A 15,984-nucleotide genomic window follows, 5' to 3' on the forward strand; every position below is an offset into this window, starting at 1 on the left:
AATCCTGAATCCTATGAATAGCCCTGTGAATATAGACTCAAAATCCTTAGAAAAAGGGAAACGTAGTCTAGCAGTATATAAAAAGGACTGTGTATTCTAACCATTTGAGACTTACTATAGGAATGTAAGATTGGTTGTGAAAATCAATCTAATCTCCTTATTAATGGAATAAAAGAGAAAAGCCATGATTATCTCAGTAAACACATAAGCACTGCCAAAATCCAACACCATTTTATAACTAAAAGGAAAGTATCTAATATGCCCGGAATAAAAAGGAATTTTGTTAATTCCTGAAAATGAGCATTTATGAAAAACTCGTAGCTAACATCATATTTTCTGGAAAAGTGGGAAGACTTTTTGTGCCCCTTATCAGAAACAAGGCAAAGGTGTCTACCCTTGCCACTTTGTTACATATTGAAGATTTATCCAGTGTGAGTAGGCAAGGAAAAAAAATAAAACATGTCACGATTAGAAAGAAATAAGTAAAATTTTCTCTGTTTGCAGAAGACTTGATCTTTTATATAGAAAATCCTAAGGAATCTACAAAAGGAAAAAAAAATGATTAGAGTCTAAAAAATGGTTCAGTAAGGCTGTAGAATAAAAGTTGAATATACAAAGATCATTTGCATTGCTGATACTAGCAATGAACAATATGAAAATGAAATGTTTCATTTATAGTATCAACAGAAATACTAAGATACTTAAGAATAAACTTAACAAAATAAGATGAATGCATTGACTTTCAAAACTACAAAACATTGTTGAAAGAAACCAAGTAGGTGGAAAGTGATTTCATGGTATTGGATTGGAGCCCTTAGTGTTAAAGTGCCATGCCCTCCAAAGTGATCTTCAGATTCAACACAGTCATCCTCAGAATGCCAGCTGACCTTTTTTTCCCCCCACAGAAATTTGATAAGCTGCTACTGAAATTCAATTACAATTTCTATCCAAGTCCCAATGGCATTTTTTGCAGAAAAGAAAAATTCATCCTAAAATTCACATGGAATCTCAAGGGACTGTGAAGAGCCTAAACAGATGTGAAAAACAGCAAAACTGGAGAACTCACACCTCCTGATTTCAAAACATATTACACATCTACAGTAATCTAAAGAGTGTGATACTGGTGTAAAGACAGGCCAATACACGAATGGAACAGAATACAGAGCCCCAAACAAGCTCTTGTATATATACTTTTTAATGATCTTCAGCAAGGGTGCCAAGACTACTCAATGGGGAAAGGACAGTCTCTTCAACAAATGGTGCTGGGAATAAAGGACATCCAAAGGAGAAAGTGAAGTTGTACCCTTATACCAAATAAAAGATTAACTCAACGTAGATTAAAAGCCTAAAATGACAAAACTATGAGAATGAAGCATAGAAAAAAGCTTCATAATGTTGGACTTGGCTGTGATTTCTTGGATCTGACTCCCAAACCACAGGTAGCAAAACTAAAAATAGACAAATGGGCTTACATCAAAGTTGTAAACTTTTGTATACAAAAAGATACTACAAAGTGAAATGACAACCTACAGAAAGGGAGAAAATATTTGCAAATCATATATCTGATGAGTCATTAATATCCAGAATATGCAACGAACTCCTACAACTCTACAACAATAGTAAAATTAATTATCCCAATTAAAAAGAGGGAAAAGGATTTGAATTAGACATTTATCTGAAGATGTTATACAAATAACAAAGAAGCATATGAAAAAATTCTCAACTTTCACTAATTGTCAGAGAAATGCCAATCAAAACTACCTCATACCTATGAGGATGGCTACTATTTTTTTTAAAAAAGCAAAATAACAAAAGGTGGCAAGTTTAGGGAGAAACTGGAAGCCTTGTGTGCTGCTGGTGGGGTTGTAAGATGGTGCACCCTATGGAAAGTAACATGACAGCTCCTTACAAAATTAGAAATAGCACACGATACCTCTATCCTGTTTCTCACTATATATCTAAAAGATTTGAAAGCAAGATCTCAAGGAGATATTTGCATACCCATGTTCACAGCAGTACTTCACAAAGCCCAGAAGTGGAACACCCCAAATGTCCATCAGTGGATAAACTGTTGAACAGAATTGTGGGATACATCTAATGAAATCCTCAGCCTTAAAAAGGAGGAACCTCTGACATATGCTTGCAAAATGGACAGACTCTGAGAACACTATGATTTCACTTTCATGAGTTACCTAAATATTCAGAGTCATTAGAACAGAAGGTAGAATGATAATTTCCAGAAGGTGGAGGGGAGGTGGATAGGAAGTTATATAGCTTAAGATTTGCACGATGAAGTAGTTGTAGAAATCTGTTTCTCCACAATGTGAAAATACATAACCCTACTGAACTGTGCACATAAAAATCATTAAGATAGTAAATTGTTTGTATTTTTTAACCATAACAAAAAGAATGCAGAGGTGGAAACAGCTTTCTACAAAGCTATGAAAGTCAAGAGAGTGTTACACTGGCATCAAACCAAACATCTAGATCTGTTCAATAGAGTTAAGAGTTAAGGAGTAAACCCTTACATTCCAGTCTGTTGATTTTTGACAAGGATGCCAAGGCCACTCATTGCAGAAAGAATACAGATAGTCATATAGTGCTGGGACAGCTGGATAGCCATATGCAAAAGAATGAAGTTAGATTTTTCTTTGCTACTCTGTACAAAAATTAATGCAAAATGGATCAAATATCTAAATGTAAGAGCTAACAGTATAAAATCTCTTAGAAAACATAGGAGTAAATCTTTGTGACTTTGGATTTGATTTGATATGAATTTGTTACGTATGACACCAAAAGCACAAACAACAAAAGAAAAAAATAAGTAAATTGCAATACCATCTAGTTTAAAAACTTTCTCTGCTTCAAAGAACACCATCAAATGAGAAAACTCACGTAATAGGAGACAGTATCTGCAAAATACGTATATGATAAGGAGCTTGTATCAAGAATATATAAAGAACATAACTCAAGAATAAAAGACAATAATAAAAGGACAAAGGATTCGAATCGGCCTTTCTCCAGAGAACATGTACATGTGGCCAGTAAGGCATGAATGTATGCTGAACATCACCAGTCAGTAGGGAAATCCAAATCAGAAGCACAGGACACCAGTGTACACCCACTAGTCTGGCTTAGATAAAAAGGACAGATAAGTGTTGGGGAGGATGCAGAGAACGAAACTCTCACACGCTTTTAGTGGGTGTGTAAACTGGGGCCAGCAGTTCCTCAAATGATTCAACACGGAGTTACCATATGACCCAGCAATCTCTCTCCAGGGTTTACACACAGGAGGAATGAAAACAAGTCCGCACGAAAACTTGTACACGAATATTTTTAGCTACATTGCAGTAACCACAATGTGGAAGCAGTCCAAGTAGCCACCAATTTCTGAATGGATAAACAGAATTTAGTATGTTCATATAATGGAATGTTGTTTGGCAATAAAAAGAAGTTAGATACTGGTTAATGCTACAATATGGGTGAACCTTGAAAACGCTCTGCTAAATGAAAGAAGTCAGTCATAAAAGACCATATTTGTATGATTCCATTTATGTGAAATGTCCTGCATAGGCAGCTCCACAGGGCTTAGTAAATTAGAAGTTTCTTATTGGTGTTCAAGATAATGGGTAATGAGGATGGAAGAGAGACCTAAGAGTGATGGCCAATGGATATGGAGCGGCTTTTTGGGGTGATAAAAATGTTCTTAGTTTAGACTGGTGATGGCCATACTGCTTTAACAATATGCTAAGAATTATTGAATTGTAAAGTTCACAAGAGTGAATGTTATATGAATTCTATTTCGATAAAGCTGGTGTTTTTAAAAAAGTTATAGTAATTGACACTCCATCATATTTAAAAAAATCTTTTTTTGCTCCTGGTATTTGTAATTTGTCTACTTTTCCATAGTTTTATTTTTGTTTGTAGAACATGTTTTTATATTTGGGAGTCTTGATATTGTTTTGATACTTATTTTAACAAAAATTATGTAAATTGAGATGAAAGTTTCAGTTTCTTATTACCAAAAGACTCAGGTGTTTCAATATAAATCATTCTAAGACAAGTTTTATCATTATTAACATTGCAAGCATTAAAACCAGATAATGAAGTGAAAGTGAAGTCGCTCAGTCGTGTCTGACTCTTCGCAGCCCCATGGACTGTAGCCTACCAGGCTCCTCCGTCTGTGGGATTTTCCAGGCAAGAGTACCGGAGTGGGTTGCCCTTTCCTTCTGCAGGAGATCTTCCCGACCCAGGGATTGAACCCCGGTCTCCCACATTGTAGGCAGACGCTTTACCATCTGAGCCTCCAGGGAAGTCCACTGACAGGTTGGTATGACCCGCCGACAGGTTTCTGCCGTGAGCCACGTGAGGTCACCGTGGAACTGCAGAGCAGGGCTCCTCGCTTGCTCCACACAGGGCGTGTCATTCATTCACACAGCACACCGTAGAGTTAGCAGAGGACAGCAGAAAACATGTTCGCTGGGAGAACAAGGAACTAGAGCTCCAAGCATCCTTACCTTGTCCTGAAGAATCCCGGACGAGCCCCCAAGATGAAAGGTTGCTGCTGAACCACAAAAGATGCCAGGATTCTTGGCCTCCAGAGGAGACGAATTCAATCCGGGGCCTGTGACTAGGCTTGATCGCTCACAGCTTTTGTGTAATAAAGTTCTATTAAAGTGTAAAAGAGATAGAGAAAGCTTCTGACACAGACATCAGAAGGGGGCAGAAAGAGTGCCCCAGTGTTATCAAATCACATATTAAAAAAACATTTTTGTTCTTAAGTGATGATTAAATTATGTCCTCTTTTAATTTTGTTAAAAGCAAAGAATTGGAACCACCTAACTTGGAAAAGAAATTTTTACCTAGTCATTATTCATTTGTTTTCTCAAATCCTTGAAGCATATCCCAGAAAAGCCTTGCCAAGTCATATCAAAATGACTATTGATCATACCTGCTAGTTTTTAGCCTGGGTGGCACCCTGTTTGATCTGATATACTTGATAAGAGAAAATTGAGCTATTGTCTTTTTCAATATAATATTAGGAAACAGTATTTTCCATTAAGGTTCCTTTCTGTGCTTTAAATAAATTTCCACCAAAACTTGGGACTGCAGCTGCAATTTATTCAAGTTACAGGAAATATCTACCAAATACATTAATTGGCAAAGCCAGTTCTCATTGTTAAAACATGTATGCAGTCTTTCCTCTAAGTGTGACTATCTATGCTGTCTTTCCTGATGGAAGAGACAAGGTTTTTAACAAAAGTTTTAGTTAATTAGCAAGCACTGGACGGATTGTTTCATGTTTTAAGGCAGAAAGGCAGTTGTGGAAAAGGAAATGAGAAGCGGTGACTCTGAAGACACACAGGTGAATCTATTCTCAGGCAGATGTATATTTTTTAAGTTCTGTATAAATACTCCCTTGAAACTGTCTATGGTTTTGCATTCCCTTTAAAGTCTTTGTCTCCAGAACATTCTGCACCAACTTGCAGACTACTGTTCTACCCTACTCTTAGTCTTCTCTGAATGAAATAGCCTTGTAGAGCATGCATTGTATTTGCCCACATATTGTGTGCAGGGCTGCACTGTGTTGGTACACTTTGTGTTCACTTGGACCACATTTGCCAGAGAGCCCCAACCTCTGCACTTTTGTTCTGCGTCCCCTGCTCACGGGATGGGTTTCTGTGGGAGTCCAGTCTCAACCTCAGAATCCTTCACAACTGGCAACTTTTATTAGCCAGTTGGAGCTGCCATTGGAGTCAATTCTGTGTCATAGCAATTTTATTAGTTTTCTTAGCATATTTGCATTTTTTCTCTTTTTTGCAGTTCACATTTTCTGTGTGTTTAGTCACTCAGTCGTGTCCAACTCTTTGCGACCCCATGGACTGCAGCCCACCAGGCTCCTGTGTCCATGGGGATTCTCCAGGCAAGGACACTGGAGTGGGTCGCCATGTCCTCCTCCAGGGTGATCTTCCTCATGCAGAGATTGAGCCCAGGTCTCCTGCATTGCAGATGGATTCTTTACCGTCTTAGCCACAAGGGAAGCTCTCACATTTTCTGATTTTTGTTTATTAATGAGGTCTTCTTTGGTTAAACTTATTATCCTTAAGTCAAGTTGGAAATGAGTTTGGAAACAGTTCTCCAAAGATCTCTTGCTTTTCTTCCATTTTGTGAAATGAAGTTTGGTTGTCTTTGTTCTGGTCTGTCTCTTCAATATTATTTCTATAGTGAGCAGCATTGGAAAATTGACTTAGTGATTCCCAGAGCAGTGGTTAGATTTGTGTATGGCCTTGAAAAATACAAGCTGGTTTCTCTCTTTACAGCCAAGGGGTAGATACGCTTAACTGTCCCGTTGCGAAGATTCAGGTCCCCAAACCTCAGAGCTCCTCCTGTGTGTGCAGGTGTCAGCTGGCCCCATTCAAGGTTCTCTGAGTATTGGGACTCAGGGAAGTGTAGCAAGAAAGCGCTGGGGTTCCGGCCCCTTCTGTTGTGATAAATTCCTGCGGTCCTGCTTCTGACTGCATTCAGCCGCCTGTGATAGGCTAAGTTCTTAGCTTGAAGTAGCAGCCTGAAATCTCAGGTCCTTCATCATTCTTGGCAATGGGTAGGAAATACAAATAAAGAAGCAAATAAATAGCCATCAGAGTTCAGCTAAGAAATGTCATTTTATACATGTTTTTCCTGTAAAAGCTACATTATATATTCTTTTCATAAATGTAGCAAAGGTTTTTCAGATTTTTTCTTAGGCTAAAATAAAACTTTGACATAATTTTGCTATTCATATTTAATGACAGTTTTCAAAGCATAATAAGCCATCTGTTTTTTTCATATGCATATAAACTTGTATATATATACACACATATATTGGGGTGTTTGTGTTTGGTTTTGAAAAACCAAATCAATCTTATTTTGTTTAATCACAGTTTCAAGAAATAATCTTAATTCCACCTATGTCATTGTGATGTATTATTTGCCTCTGTTCCAGAATATTGGAAAGAAGATGACTTGCCAAGAGTTCATCGCAAACCTCCAAGGGGTAGATAAAGGTGGTGATTTCTCCAAGGATCTACTGAAAGTAAGCATTGAAATACCGGTATTTATGTATTTACTTACTGAAGTAGAGTTGATTTAAAATATTATGTTAGTTTCAGGTATATAACATAATAATTCAGTATTTTTATAGATTATACTTCACTTGAAGTTATTATAAAATATTGACTATATTCTCTTTGCTGTACAATATATTCTTGTAACTTATTTTTTTATACTTAGTAGTTTGTACCTCTTAATGGCCCACCCTGAAATACTGGTATTTAAAATATGTTTATATTTTCTACTTACCTTTTAATGTAAAATAAGCTAAGATCACCAAGTCTTTTGTTGTTTTTTTTTTAGTTTTTCTGGTGAGGTTTCTGTTGGACCTTGTCCTTGACATGTTAGACTGCAAAGTACACTTCAATTAATAATTTCTAGAAGTCCACATTATAACTTATAATACTGAGATAATCAGTAAATTTTGAATAATTCGTGATACAAATAGTGGGCAGTTTTTTATAATGGTATATTCACTATGGAAACAAATGTGCGTTTATTAGACAATAAAGGAAGCAGTTCTGACTATTCAGTCCTCAGAAATCCACTCAGGTCATCTTTGCAAAGAGATTAAATTAAAATCTGAGTAATTGTGGAATGCCTGAATTACTTGCGCTGAGCTTTATTATTGACAGCAATTAGCATGTTTTCCCTCTAATCAGCTTTGGGACTCATAACATCCTGCAGCAGCATACATGAGATGTGCATTTGATTCAAATACAAAATAGAGACTGATAATGGATGTGGATATTTTTGAAGTTCAGGATAAGATGTGTGTGTTAAGAATGTGATCTTGACAGATTTCTGTTTGATTCTAACTTTCTTTTTAAAAACTTTGTATACATGTATATTTCTTTTGACATCAGTTCCTTTGACTGAATTTGCTAAGAAGGGCAGCACATTTGAATTGTGGTATAATATGAAAATGTATGAGTAGAAAGATAAGTCCTTATGTTTTCTATGACTTTTAAACTACATAATATATAGAATTGAGTTCTGCCAGATTTGGAAAGACATATATACTCTGAAAAATGAAAAAAGGTGTAAAAATGGTATTACGAGATTCTGAGTCTTACTGGCTTTAATTGCAGCTCATTAAAAAATTATATTATGAAAAAAGCAAGAGGAAACGTATCTTCAGCTTACTATATAAGGAAGGTGTTTTTTAAGTCCTTTCTCTATGGAACAAATGCTGCCATTTCTGATGCTACAGTTCCAAATGGAAATGGAAAGTAAAAGATGGTGGATTGGGACTTGATATATTCTGTGCATCCATGGAAGTTAGACAGTGAAGTGAAGTTGCTCAGTCGTGTCTGACTCTTTGCGACCCCATGGACTGTAGCCTACTGGGCTCCCCCGTCCATGGGATTTTCCGGGCAAGGGTACTGGAGTGGGCTGCCATTTCCGTCTCCAAGTTAAGCAGTAGACACATGTAAACAGGCCTTTTCTCGTTCTAGTGGTGTTAGCATGGAATGTTAACAGCCTTTCTAGGAGAGGATTTGTGAGGTTTTTATCAACTTATGCCAGAAATGAAAGTTGACAGGTAGAATTTTTATAGTAAGCTTTTAGACTTTTGTGGCAGGCTGTGGTAACATGCATGACTGTGGGTTCCTTAGTGGGCAGATTTAGAGCCTGTTTGAGGGAGCTTTCTGAACCAAACGCAGTTAATGTACAGTCCAGTGGCTGCCGTCCGCCTTGGGTAAGCATGTGTTCTTTGATTTGCTCTGCCAAGAATTTGCTGGATGATTGGTTGCAGTCGTACAATTGAGATCATGCTTAAAAATCTCAGGGGGGAAAATATGTGTTATACTGTTTTTTATTTACTGTGGGAAGTTGACAATGAAATGATACCGAAAATGACGGTGGCATTTACATGGAAATTGTCAAGTAAAATGTTGATTTCCTTTTATGACAAACCTCAGCCACTCACCCACCCCAGAGGAGGGTTTTCTGTTTCAGCAGGAATCTGGATTTTACTGCAGATTCCAGCAAGGAGAGATTTTCTTCAAACCGTTCGTTTCATTCACCCCTCTCTGTGGCCAGCCCTCTTAACTGCTTCTCCTCCTTTCCTCTCTCCCTCTGCCTCCCTTTCTCTGCCTCAGTTTTTCTTTAATTCTGCCTCTGACTTTCTCTTTTGCTTTCTTAGTCTCGTCTCTTTCTTATCTTTCTTTCTCTCCTCCCCTCCCACCAAAACACACACTCTCTTCTCACTCTTTCTCTCTCTCTCTCTCTCTCTCTCGATAGCTATCTCTTCACTCCCTGTTGAGATAAATTATTGGGTGGGATATGAATTGGCCTTTAGGGCGGCAGTATTACACACATGCCACTCAGACAGATACGTATATCCGGATAAACACACACACATTTGCTATCATCTTACAGGTTCTAGATAACTCCTTTCTCCCTTCTGCCACCCCTTTCCCAAGTTAAAAATTATAGGCATATACTCCATTCAGTTTAATTTATGAGGTGAGCTGTTTATATGGACGGAACTGATAAACAGTTTTTGCTACACGTTGACCTTATTACTTTAAGATTTCTTTGGATCAGAGTAGCATTTGGTTTTTCTTTTTGGACCAGAAGTAACATTCTGACCTGCATCTGTTGTTCAGGGTAGTTGCATAGTCAGGAATATTTAGTGAAGACCCACAGTATGTTCAGGTGTAGACCTGAAGAACATATCAGAACCAAATAGACTCCTGTTCTCAGAGACCGCAAACTATTAAAAAAGATGGAGGGTCCTTTCTCCCTTAAATAGACAGTTATTCCATATTAAAATAAAAATATAAAATGAATTCTGCTTGTTAGTAGAAATGCTAATAAAAAATAGGCCTTAACATACTTAAAGGTATACACCATGAGGGACTTGTTTTAAACCTTTAATTCAGACACTTGAGTTAATATTTAGCTGTAAATCTGCCTGAAAATTTACATTTTTTTACATGAAAAGGATAGATAGTGGTATATTGAGCCCTTTTTCACACCTTACAATTTATTGCTATTTCCCTGCTGTTTACTCAAATGACCTAAACAGATACATGAGTGTATGAGTGCTTTGTGCAAATGAGAGTTTTCCCCAATAAGTTGCTTAAATGATTATAAGTAACAGATATCTATGGTATAAAATGGAAGAAGTTGGATACCAAAAGACTACCAGTGATAGAATATTATTTAGGTTCTTTAAACTTGAAATCTGGCTGGGAGGACGTGATGTTTGAGATAAGCCTCCATTTGAAATATAGGTACAGTTTTAGTAGGAGACTGATTGTGATTTTGATTTAGGTTAATATTCCACTTCAGCTCCCATCCCCATTCTTCTCCATAAACATTAATGCTCTTTCCTCCTTCCTTCTTCCCTCCCTCTCTCTTTCTCTCTCTCTCTTTCCTTCTTTCTTTCTCTCTTTCCTTGTTTCTTTCCTTCTCTCTCTCCCTCCTGCCCATTTTCTCACCAAATCAGGGCCAAACTCTGCCAGAGCATCTGATGTGTCCATGGCTCCACTGGGCGTGCCAATCCCAATGCTTGGATGTGGTTTGCCTTCAGGCGTCATTGGGGGTGAGGTGGAAGAAAGGGGAAGAGGGAAGGTCTGCTTTTAGTTCTGATGATTTAATAGGACATCCCTAAGATTCTAATAAGTAATAAATCTCTCAGGACTTAAATAGAAGGAGATGAGAATGTGAAATGCGGGCCAGCTCTCAGTTGGAGGATGAAGTTCCTGAGAGACATGATACATGAGGATTATGGCTGTGGTCTTGGGAGCTCTACTGACTGGGTTCCAATCTCAACTCCCCTGTCTGACTAGCTGGGGTTATGAGCAAATTCACTTAAACGTTGTCTCTTGGTTTCCTCATCTATGAAATGGGAGGCTTTATTAACACTTACCTCATCTAGTTGTTTTAATAAGTTAATATATCTAAAGACTTCAGAGCTCTAGTATGTGCTAGCTATTATAACTTTTTAAAGTTAAAGTGAAGTCGCTCAGTCGTGTCCGACTTTTTGCAACCCCATGGACTGTCTCCTACCAGGCTCCTCCACCCATCATTTTGTTCTTAGAAGGAACCATCTGTGACTTTGACCTTGAGCATTTTCTCCTATTGTGGTAAGATTGTTAATCCTCATCATCTGTGGCTTCATTTCCTTCTAAAGACTTGCTGGTTCCAAAGAATGGCCGTGGAAATCCTTCACGGGAGGCATTTGTGCAGTGTTGCCTGTCTTGACATTGTCTAGGCACCTGACAGTGAGCCTTGGTTAATCCTGTATTTCCTGCCTTTTTAACCTTGTTAGGCAACAGTGCCTCTTCTCCATCTTGCTGCAGTTTTATATCTTATCTTTGGTTTGGGTCTTTGATGCTGCAAAAGTGCAGGGACTAAGGATACTTTGGTCTTAAACTGGTCCTGAGATCATGAAGAACCTCTGAGGAAGCAACTTCGTTCTGGTCCTCTTTAAAGATCCCAAGAAAATCCTGGAATATTAATGGAGATGTGAATTATTTGAAGTGACTACAAACTCTGGGAAAGAAGTCTTGCTGGGTGTCTCCCTACTCTATGTGTTCTCCAAATGGAGAGCTCTGGGTCAGAAGGCACATGGGTTTATCGGTCAGCTTTTGTAGATTCTAGACTGTTATGCTGGGAATGAATCTCTTCCACACAGAAGATTGGAGTAGGTTGCCACTTTCTTCTCCAGGGGATTGTTTCCATAATTTCTCTTTCTGATATTTTGTTGTTAGTATGTAGAAATGCAGCAGATTTCTATGTATTATCCTGCAACTTTACTGATTTCATTGGTGAGCTCTGGTAGTTTTCTGATGTTGTCTTTAGGTGGTGGTGATGTCTTTTCTATGTCATCTGCAAAGAGTGACAGTTTTACCTCTTCTTTTCCTATTTGAATTCCATTTATTTATTTTTTTCTTGTCTAACTGCTATGTCTGGGACTTCCAAAACTGTTGAATAAAAGTGGTGAGAGTGTGCATCTTTTGTCTTTTTCCTGATCTTAGAGGAAATGCTTTCAGCTTTTCACTCATGTGTATGATGTTAGCTGTGGATTTGTCATATGTGGTATGATCTTTATTATGTTGAGATATATTCCCACTATGCCCACTTTCTGAAGAGTTTTTATCAGAAACGGACATTGAATTTTATCAGAATCTTTTTCTGCATCTGTTGTGATGATCATATGGTATTTTATTCATTAGTGTGTTAATGTGGTATATCACATTGATTTGTAAATAACTGAAAAATCCTTGTCCAGAAAACTGGACAGCTATGTGTAAAAGAATGAAATCAGAACATTCTCTAACATCATACACAAAAATAAAATGGATTAAAGGCTTAAATGTAAGACTGGATGCTGTAAAACTCCTAGAGGAAAACCTGGACAGAACACTATTCGACGTAAATCATAGCAATATATTTTTTTTTTGGATCTATCTCCTAAAGGAAAGTAAAAATAAACAAATGAAACCTTTAAAAACTTTTGCATAGCAAAGGAAACCATTGAGAAAATGAAAAGATAGTTTACTAAATGGGAGAAAATATTTGCAAATGATATGACCAATAAGAGGTTGATACCCAACCTTTATAGACAGCTAATACAACTCAACATCAAAAAAACTAACAACTTGATTAGGAAATGGCTGGAAGACCTGAATAGACATTTTTCTAAAGAGGATATGCAGATGGCCAATAGGCTCGTGAAAAGATGCTCAATATCATAAATCATCAGGGAAGTGCAAATCAAAACCACAATGAGCTATCACCTCACACCTGTCAGAATGGCTGTCATCAAAAATAACAAATTTTGGCAATTATGTGGAGAAAAAGGAAATCTGTGCACTGTTGGTGGGAACGTAAATTGGTGCAGCCACTGTGGAAACCAGTACGGAGGTTTCTCAGAAAATAAAAATTAGAACCGTATGACCTAGTACATTCACTCCTGAATATACAATCCAAAAAACAAAAAACTGATTTAAAAAGATATGTGCACTTCATTGTTCATAGAAGCAATATTTACAATGGCCAAGATAGGGAAGCAACTTAAGTGTCCATCAACAGATGACTGGATAAAGAATGCGATGGAATACTACTCAGCCATAGAAAGAATGAAATTTTGCCATTTGCAGCAACAGAAATGGACTTTAAGTGAATAAAATCAGACAGAGGCAAATCCAAACACTGTGTGATGTCACTTACATGTAGAATCTAAAAATAAAATACAACAAAGTAGTGAAAAAGCAGGAAAGAAGGAGATTCACCGATTCAGATAACAAATGGTTACTTGTTGGGGGCGGGGGGCCACAGTGTAGGTGGGGGAAAATGGGAGGCACAAATGGCTGGGTCTAAGAAAGACTCAAGGCTGTTTCATACAGCACAGGGGGTATAGCCAATATTTGGTAATAGCTGTAAATGGAAGGTGACCTCAAAAATGGGATAAAAATTTTTTTAGAAATGAAAAAAATAGTTACATATTCTATTAAGTCGAACCCCAATGAATGTTCTTATTCAGATGTGTGTGTTTTCCCTTGTTTTCCCCAAAACCAGAATTTAGATGTGAACCAGATTTTAGGATTTAAAGAAGTTACTGAAAATGCATATTACCTGTATCTACTTAACACATGTAGTTGGCTGAAAACATTGTATGTTTTATTTCAAACATAATTTTCTTATTTGGTATTCTTAGGCAACAGTAACCTGTGAAACTGATGGAGAAGTTAGCCAGGAGGGTAACATTTAAGTAAAAATATCCAAAAGATTGACAACAGAAAAACACATTTTAAATAAAGATTAATGTATCTTGTAAAAAGGAAGAAATGATAATTAGGAAATATATATATTTCCTATATATTTTCCTATGTATTTCCAGGTGTATAACCATTAGGTTTTTAATCAATCACAGTTGTATATAGGGGTAAGCAGAAAAAAAAAAAAAAAACAATAAAAAACCAAAAACAAAACACCACAACCCAGCCATTAAAGATTTAAGCAATTTGTTAAAAACTTGAACTCCAAAAAGTGCCTGTTTGCACAAAGTGACAACAAGAGTTGTAGGCTTTTTCTTAAAAAGAGAGCAAAGCCAACTCAGCTTTCAGGGTTCCACTGACCTATCTAATTTGACCCTTTCAACCAGGGAGGAGATTAAAAATTTAACGCTGACAGTTGCTCTTCTTTTCTTTCTACCAAAAGGCTGACCTTAAAAAACATTTCTCCCCCATTTTGCTCTCTCTTCTTTCCTCTTTGCTTCCAGTATTATCAAATGAGGACAAGTATAAATGGAGAAATCTGGTGAGGGTTTTCAAAGTCAGTGTTGTGGTTGTAAAATACTATGATATATGGTAGTTTTGCAAATGTTACCATTGGAAGAACCTTGGTAAAATGTATTAAAAAAATCTCTTGTTTATTGTAACTGCATGTGTTAAGTGTTAGTCGCTCAGTCATGTCCAGCTCTTTGCAACCTCATGGACTATAGCCCACCATGCTTCTCTGCAAATGAGATTTCCCAGGCCAGAATACTGCAGTGGGTTACCATTTCCTTCCTCAGGTTATCTTCCCAACACAGGGATCAAACCCGGGACTCCCGCATTGTAGGAAGATCCTTTACTGTCTTAGCCACTGCATGTGAACCTACAGTTATTTCACTAAAACTTCCAGTGAAAAGGAAGTTCCATTCTCTGCATTCAGCCAGAGATTTAAGCATCGTGTAGTAATGAGTTTAATGAAGTTTTCATACTCTTTCGAACTTTACTACTCTTTGATTACTCTTCCCGGCAGTGAATATCATGATTGTTAAGCTCAGCTGCAATCACATAGCAGCGGTGAAAATGGTGGTTTTAAGAAAAAGGCAATGGGAATTATTTTAAAGAGTTGGAAAGCTAGAGAGTCACGTGAGTCCATTTAAGAAGGTTATTATTATTACTCTGGGGTCTGTGGAGAATTTTTTGGAAGGAAGTTCTAGTGGAAACGAGCCGGTGAAGAAATGGTTGCAGCTGTGCATTCAAGAAGGGAGGACGGCTGGGCGTGGCCGGTGACAGTTAATGACGGAATGGTTTCAGATTGTTTTGAGATACTAGCTTTTTCTGCTGCTAAATTATTTTCCAAATTGCCCCACTGTCCCTTCCTATATCACCTGGGTTCTAAACTGCATGAAATGGAAGAGTGCTAAAAAGTAGGAACACCCTGACGGCTTCTTCCAAGTTAAGGCTCGATCTTGGTGTCACTGTGCACCGCTGTGCCGGCCACGTGTGTAACGTGGGTAGTAACACCTTCCTCCAAGAGTGACCATGAGGACTGGGGAGTGCATCCCAGTGTTGGCGGTCCTGGGTTCCACGCCCGTCCTCTTGCTGCCGATGACAAGGGACAGTGCCTCAGTTATGGTTTCTTGGTTTATAAAATGAGATATGTGGACCATGCCCATAATCTTTAGGTTTTCAGTTCAGGCTCCTAAAGCTGACAGTATCTGGTCCCCCCTTGCCATGTCCTCACTCTCTACCAGGACCAGAGCTACTTCCTCTGTTTTTTCTATTGGGCTCAAACTAACTCATGTGCAATTTCTTTTGAGCAAAATATTTTGTGGCAAAGAATAAGCTGGATAAAAACTATACATGGTCTTTACGGATCCTTTCAGCCTAAGTATTAGGAGTGTTCTTAATATCATTTTTCTTTCTTTGTAAACTCAAATTGCATCTCTCAAGTTTTAACTTTTCTGATGTATTTATTGGTTTAGACAAAGAAGTGTGTGCTTAGTAGTGAAAGTTCAGATTTAAATCCAAGGAAAATTAGCCTCTGTTTTGTGGGTGTCCTCAAAGGATTACTCCTAAAGAATTATGTGAGAGGAAGAAACCGGCCACAGTCTGAAAAAAGTCGGCATTTTTTATAAATGAAAAGCCTGAAGTGAATTCTCAAAAA

The 15,984-nt window shown here is 37.6% G+C and overlaps 1 protein-coding gene across 9 annotated transcripts in view; it reads left to right on the top strand.

The window, feature by feature from the left end:
* The window catches only part of PSD3 (pleckstrin and Sec7 domain containing 3), a 404,084-nt gene that overhangs the window by 186,574 nt on the left and 201,526 nt on the right, over positions 1–15,984 (top strand). For all 9 annotated transcript variants that reach the window (XM_061134564.1, XM_061134566.1, XM_061134568.1 and 6 more), the window contains one exon: positions 6,983–7,072. In XM_061134564.1, the coding sequence (XP_060990547.1) occupies positions 6,983–7,072 (90 nt within the window). The remainder of the gene's footprint in view (positions 1–6,982; positions 7,073–15,984) is intronic.

The sequence above is a fragment of the Dama dama genome, chromosome 32, assembly GCF_033118175.1.
Source record: "Dama dama isolate Ldn47 chromosome 32, ASM3311817v1, whole genome shotgun sequence".
Taxonomy (NCBI): domain Eukaryota; kingdom Metazoa; phylum Chordata; class Mammalia; order Artiodactyla; family Cervidae; genus Dama; species Dama dama.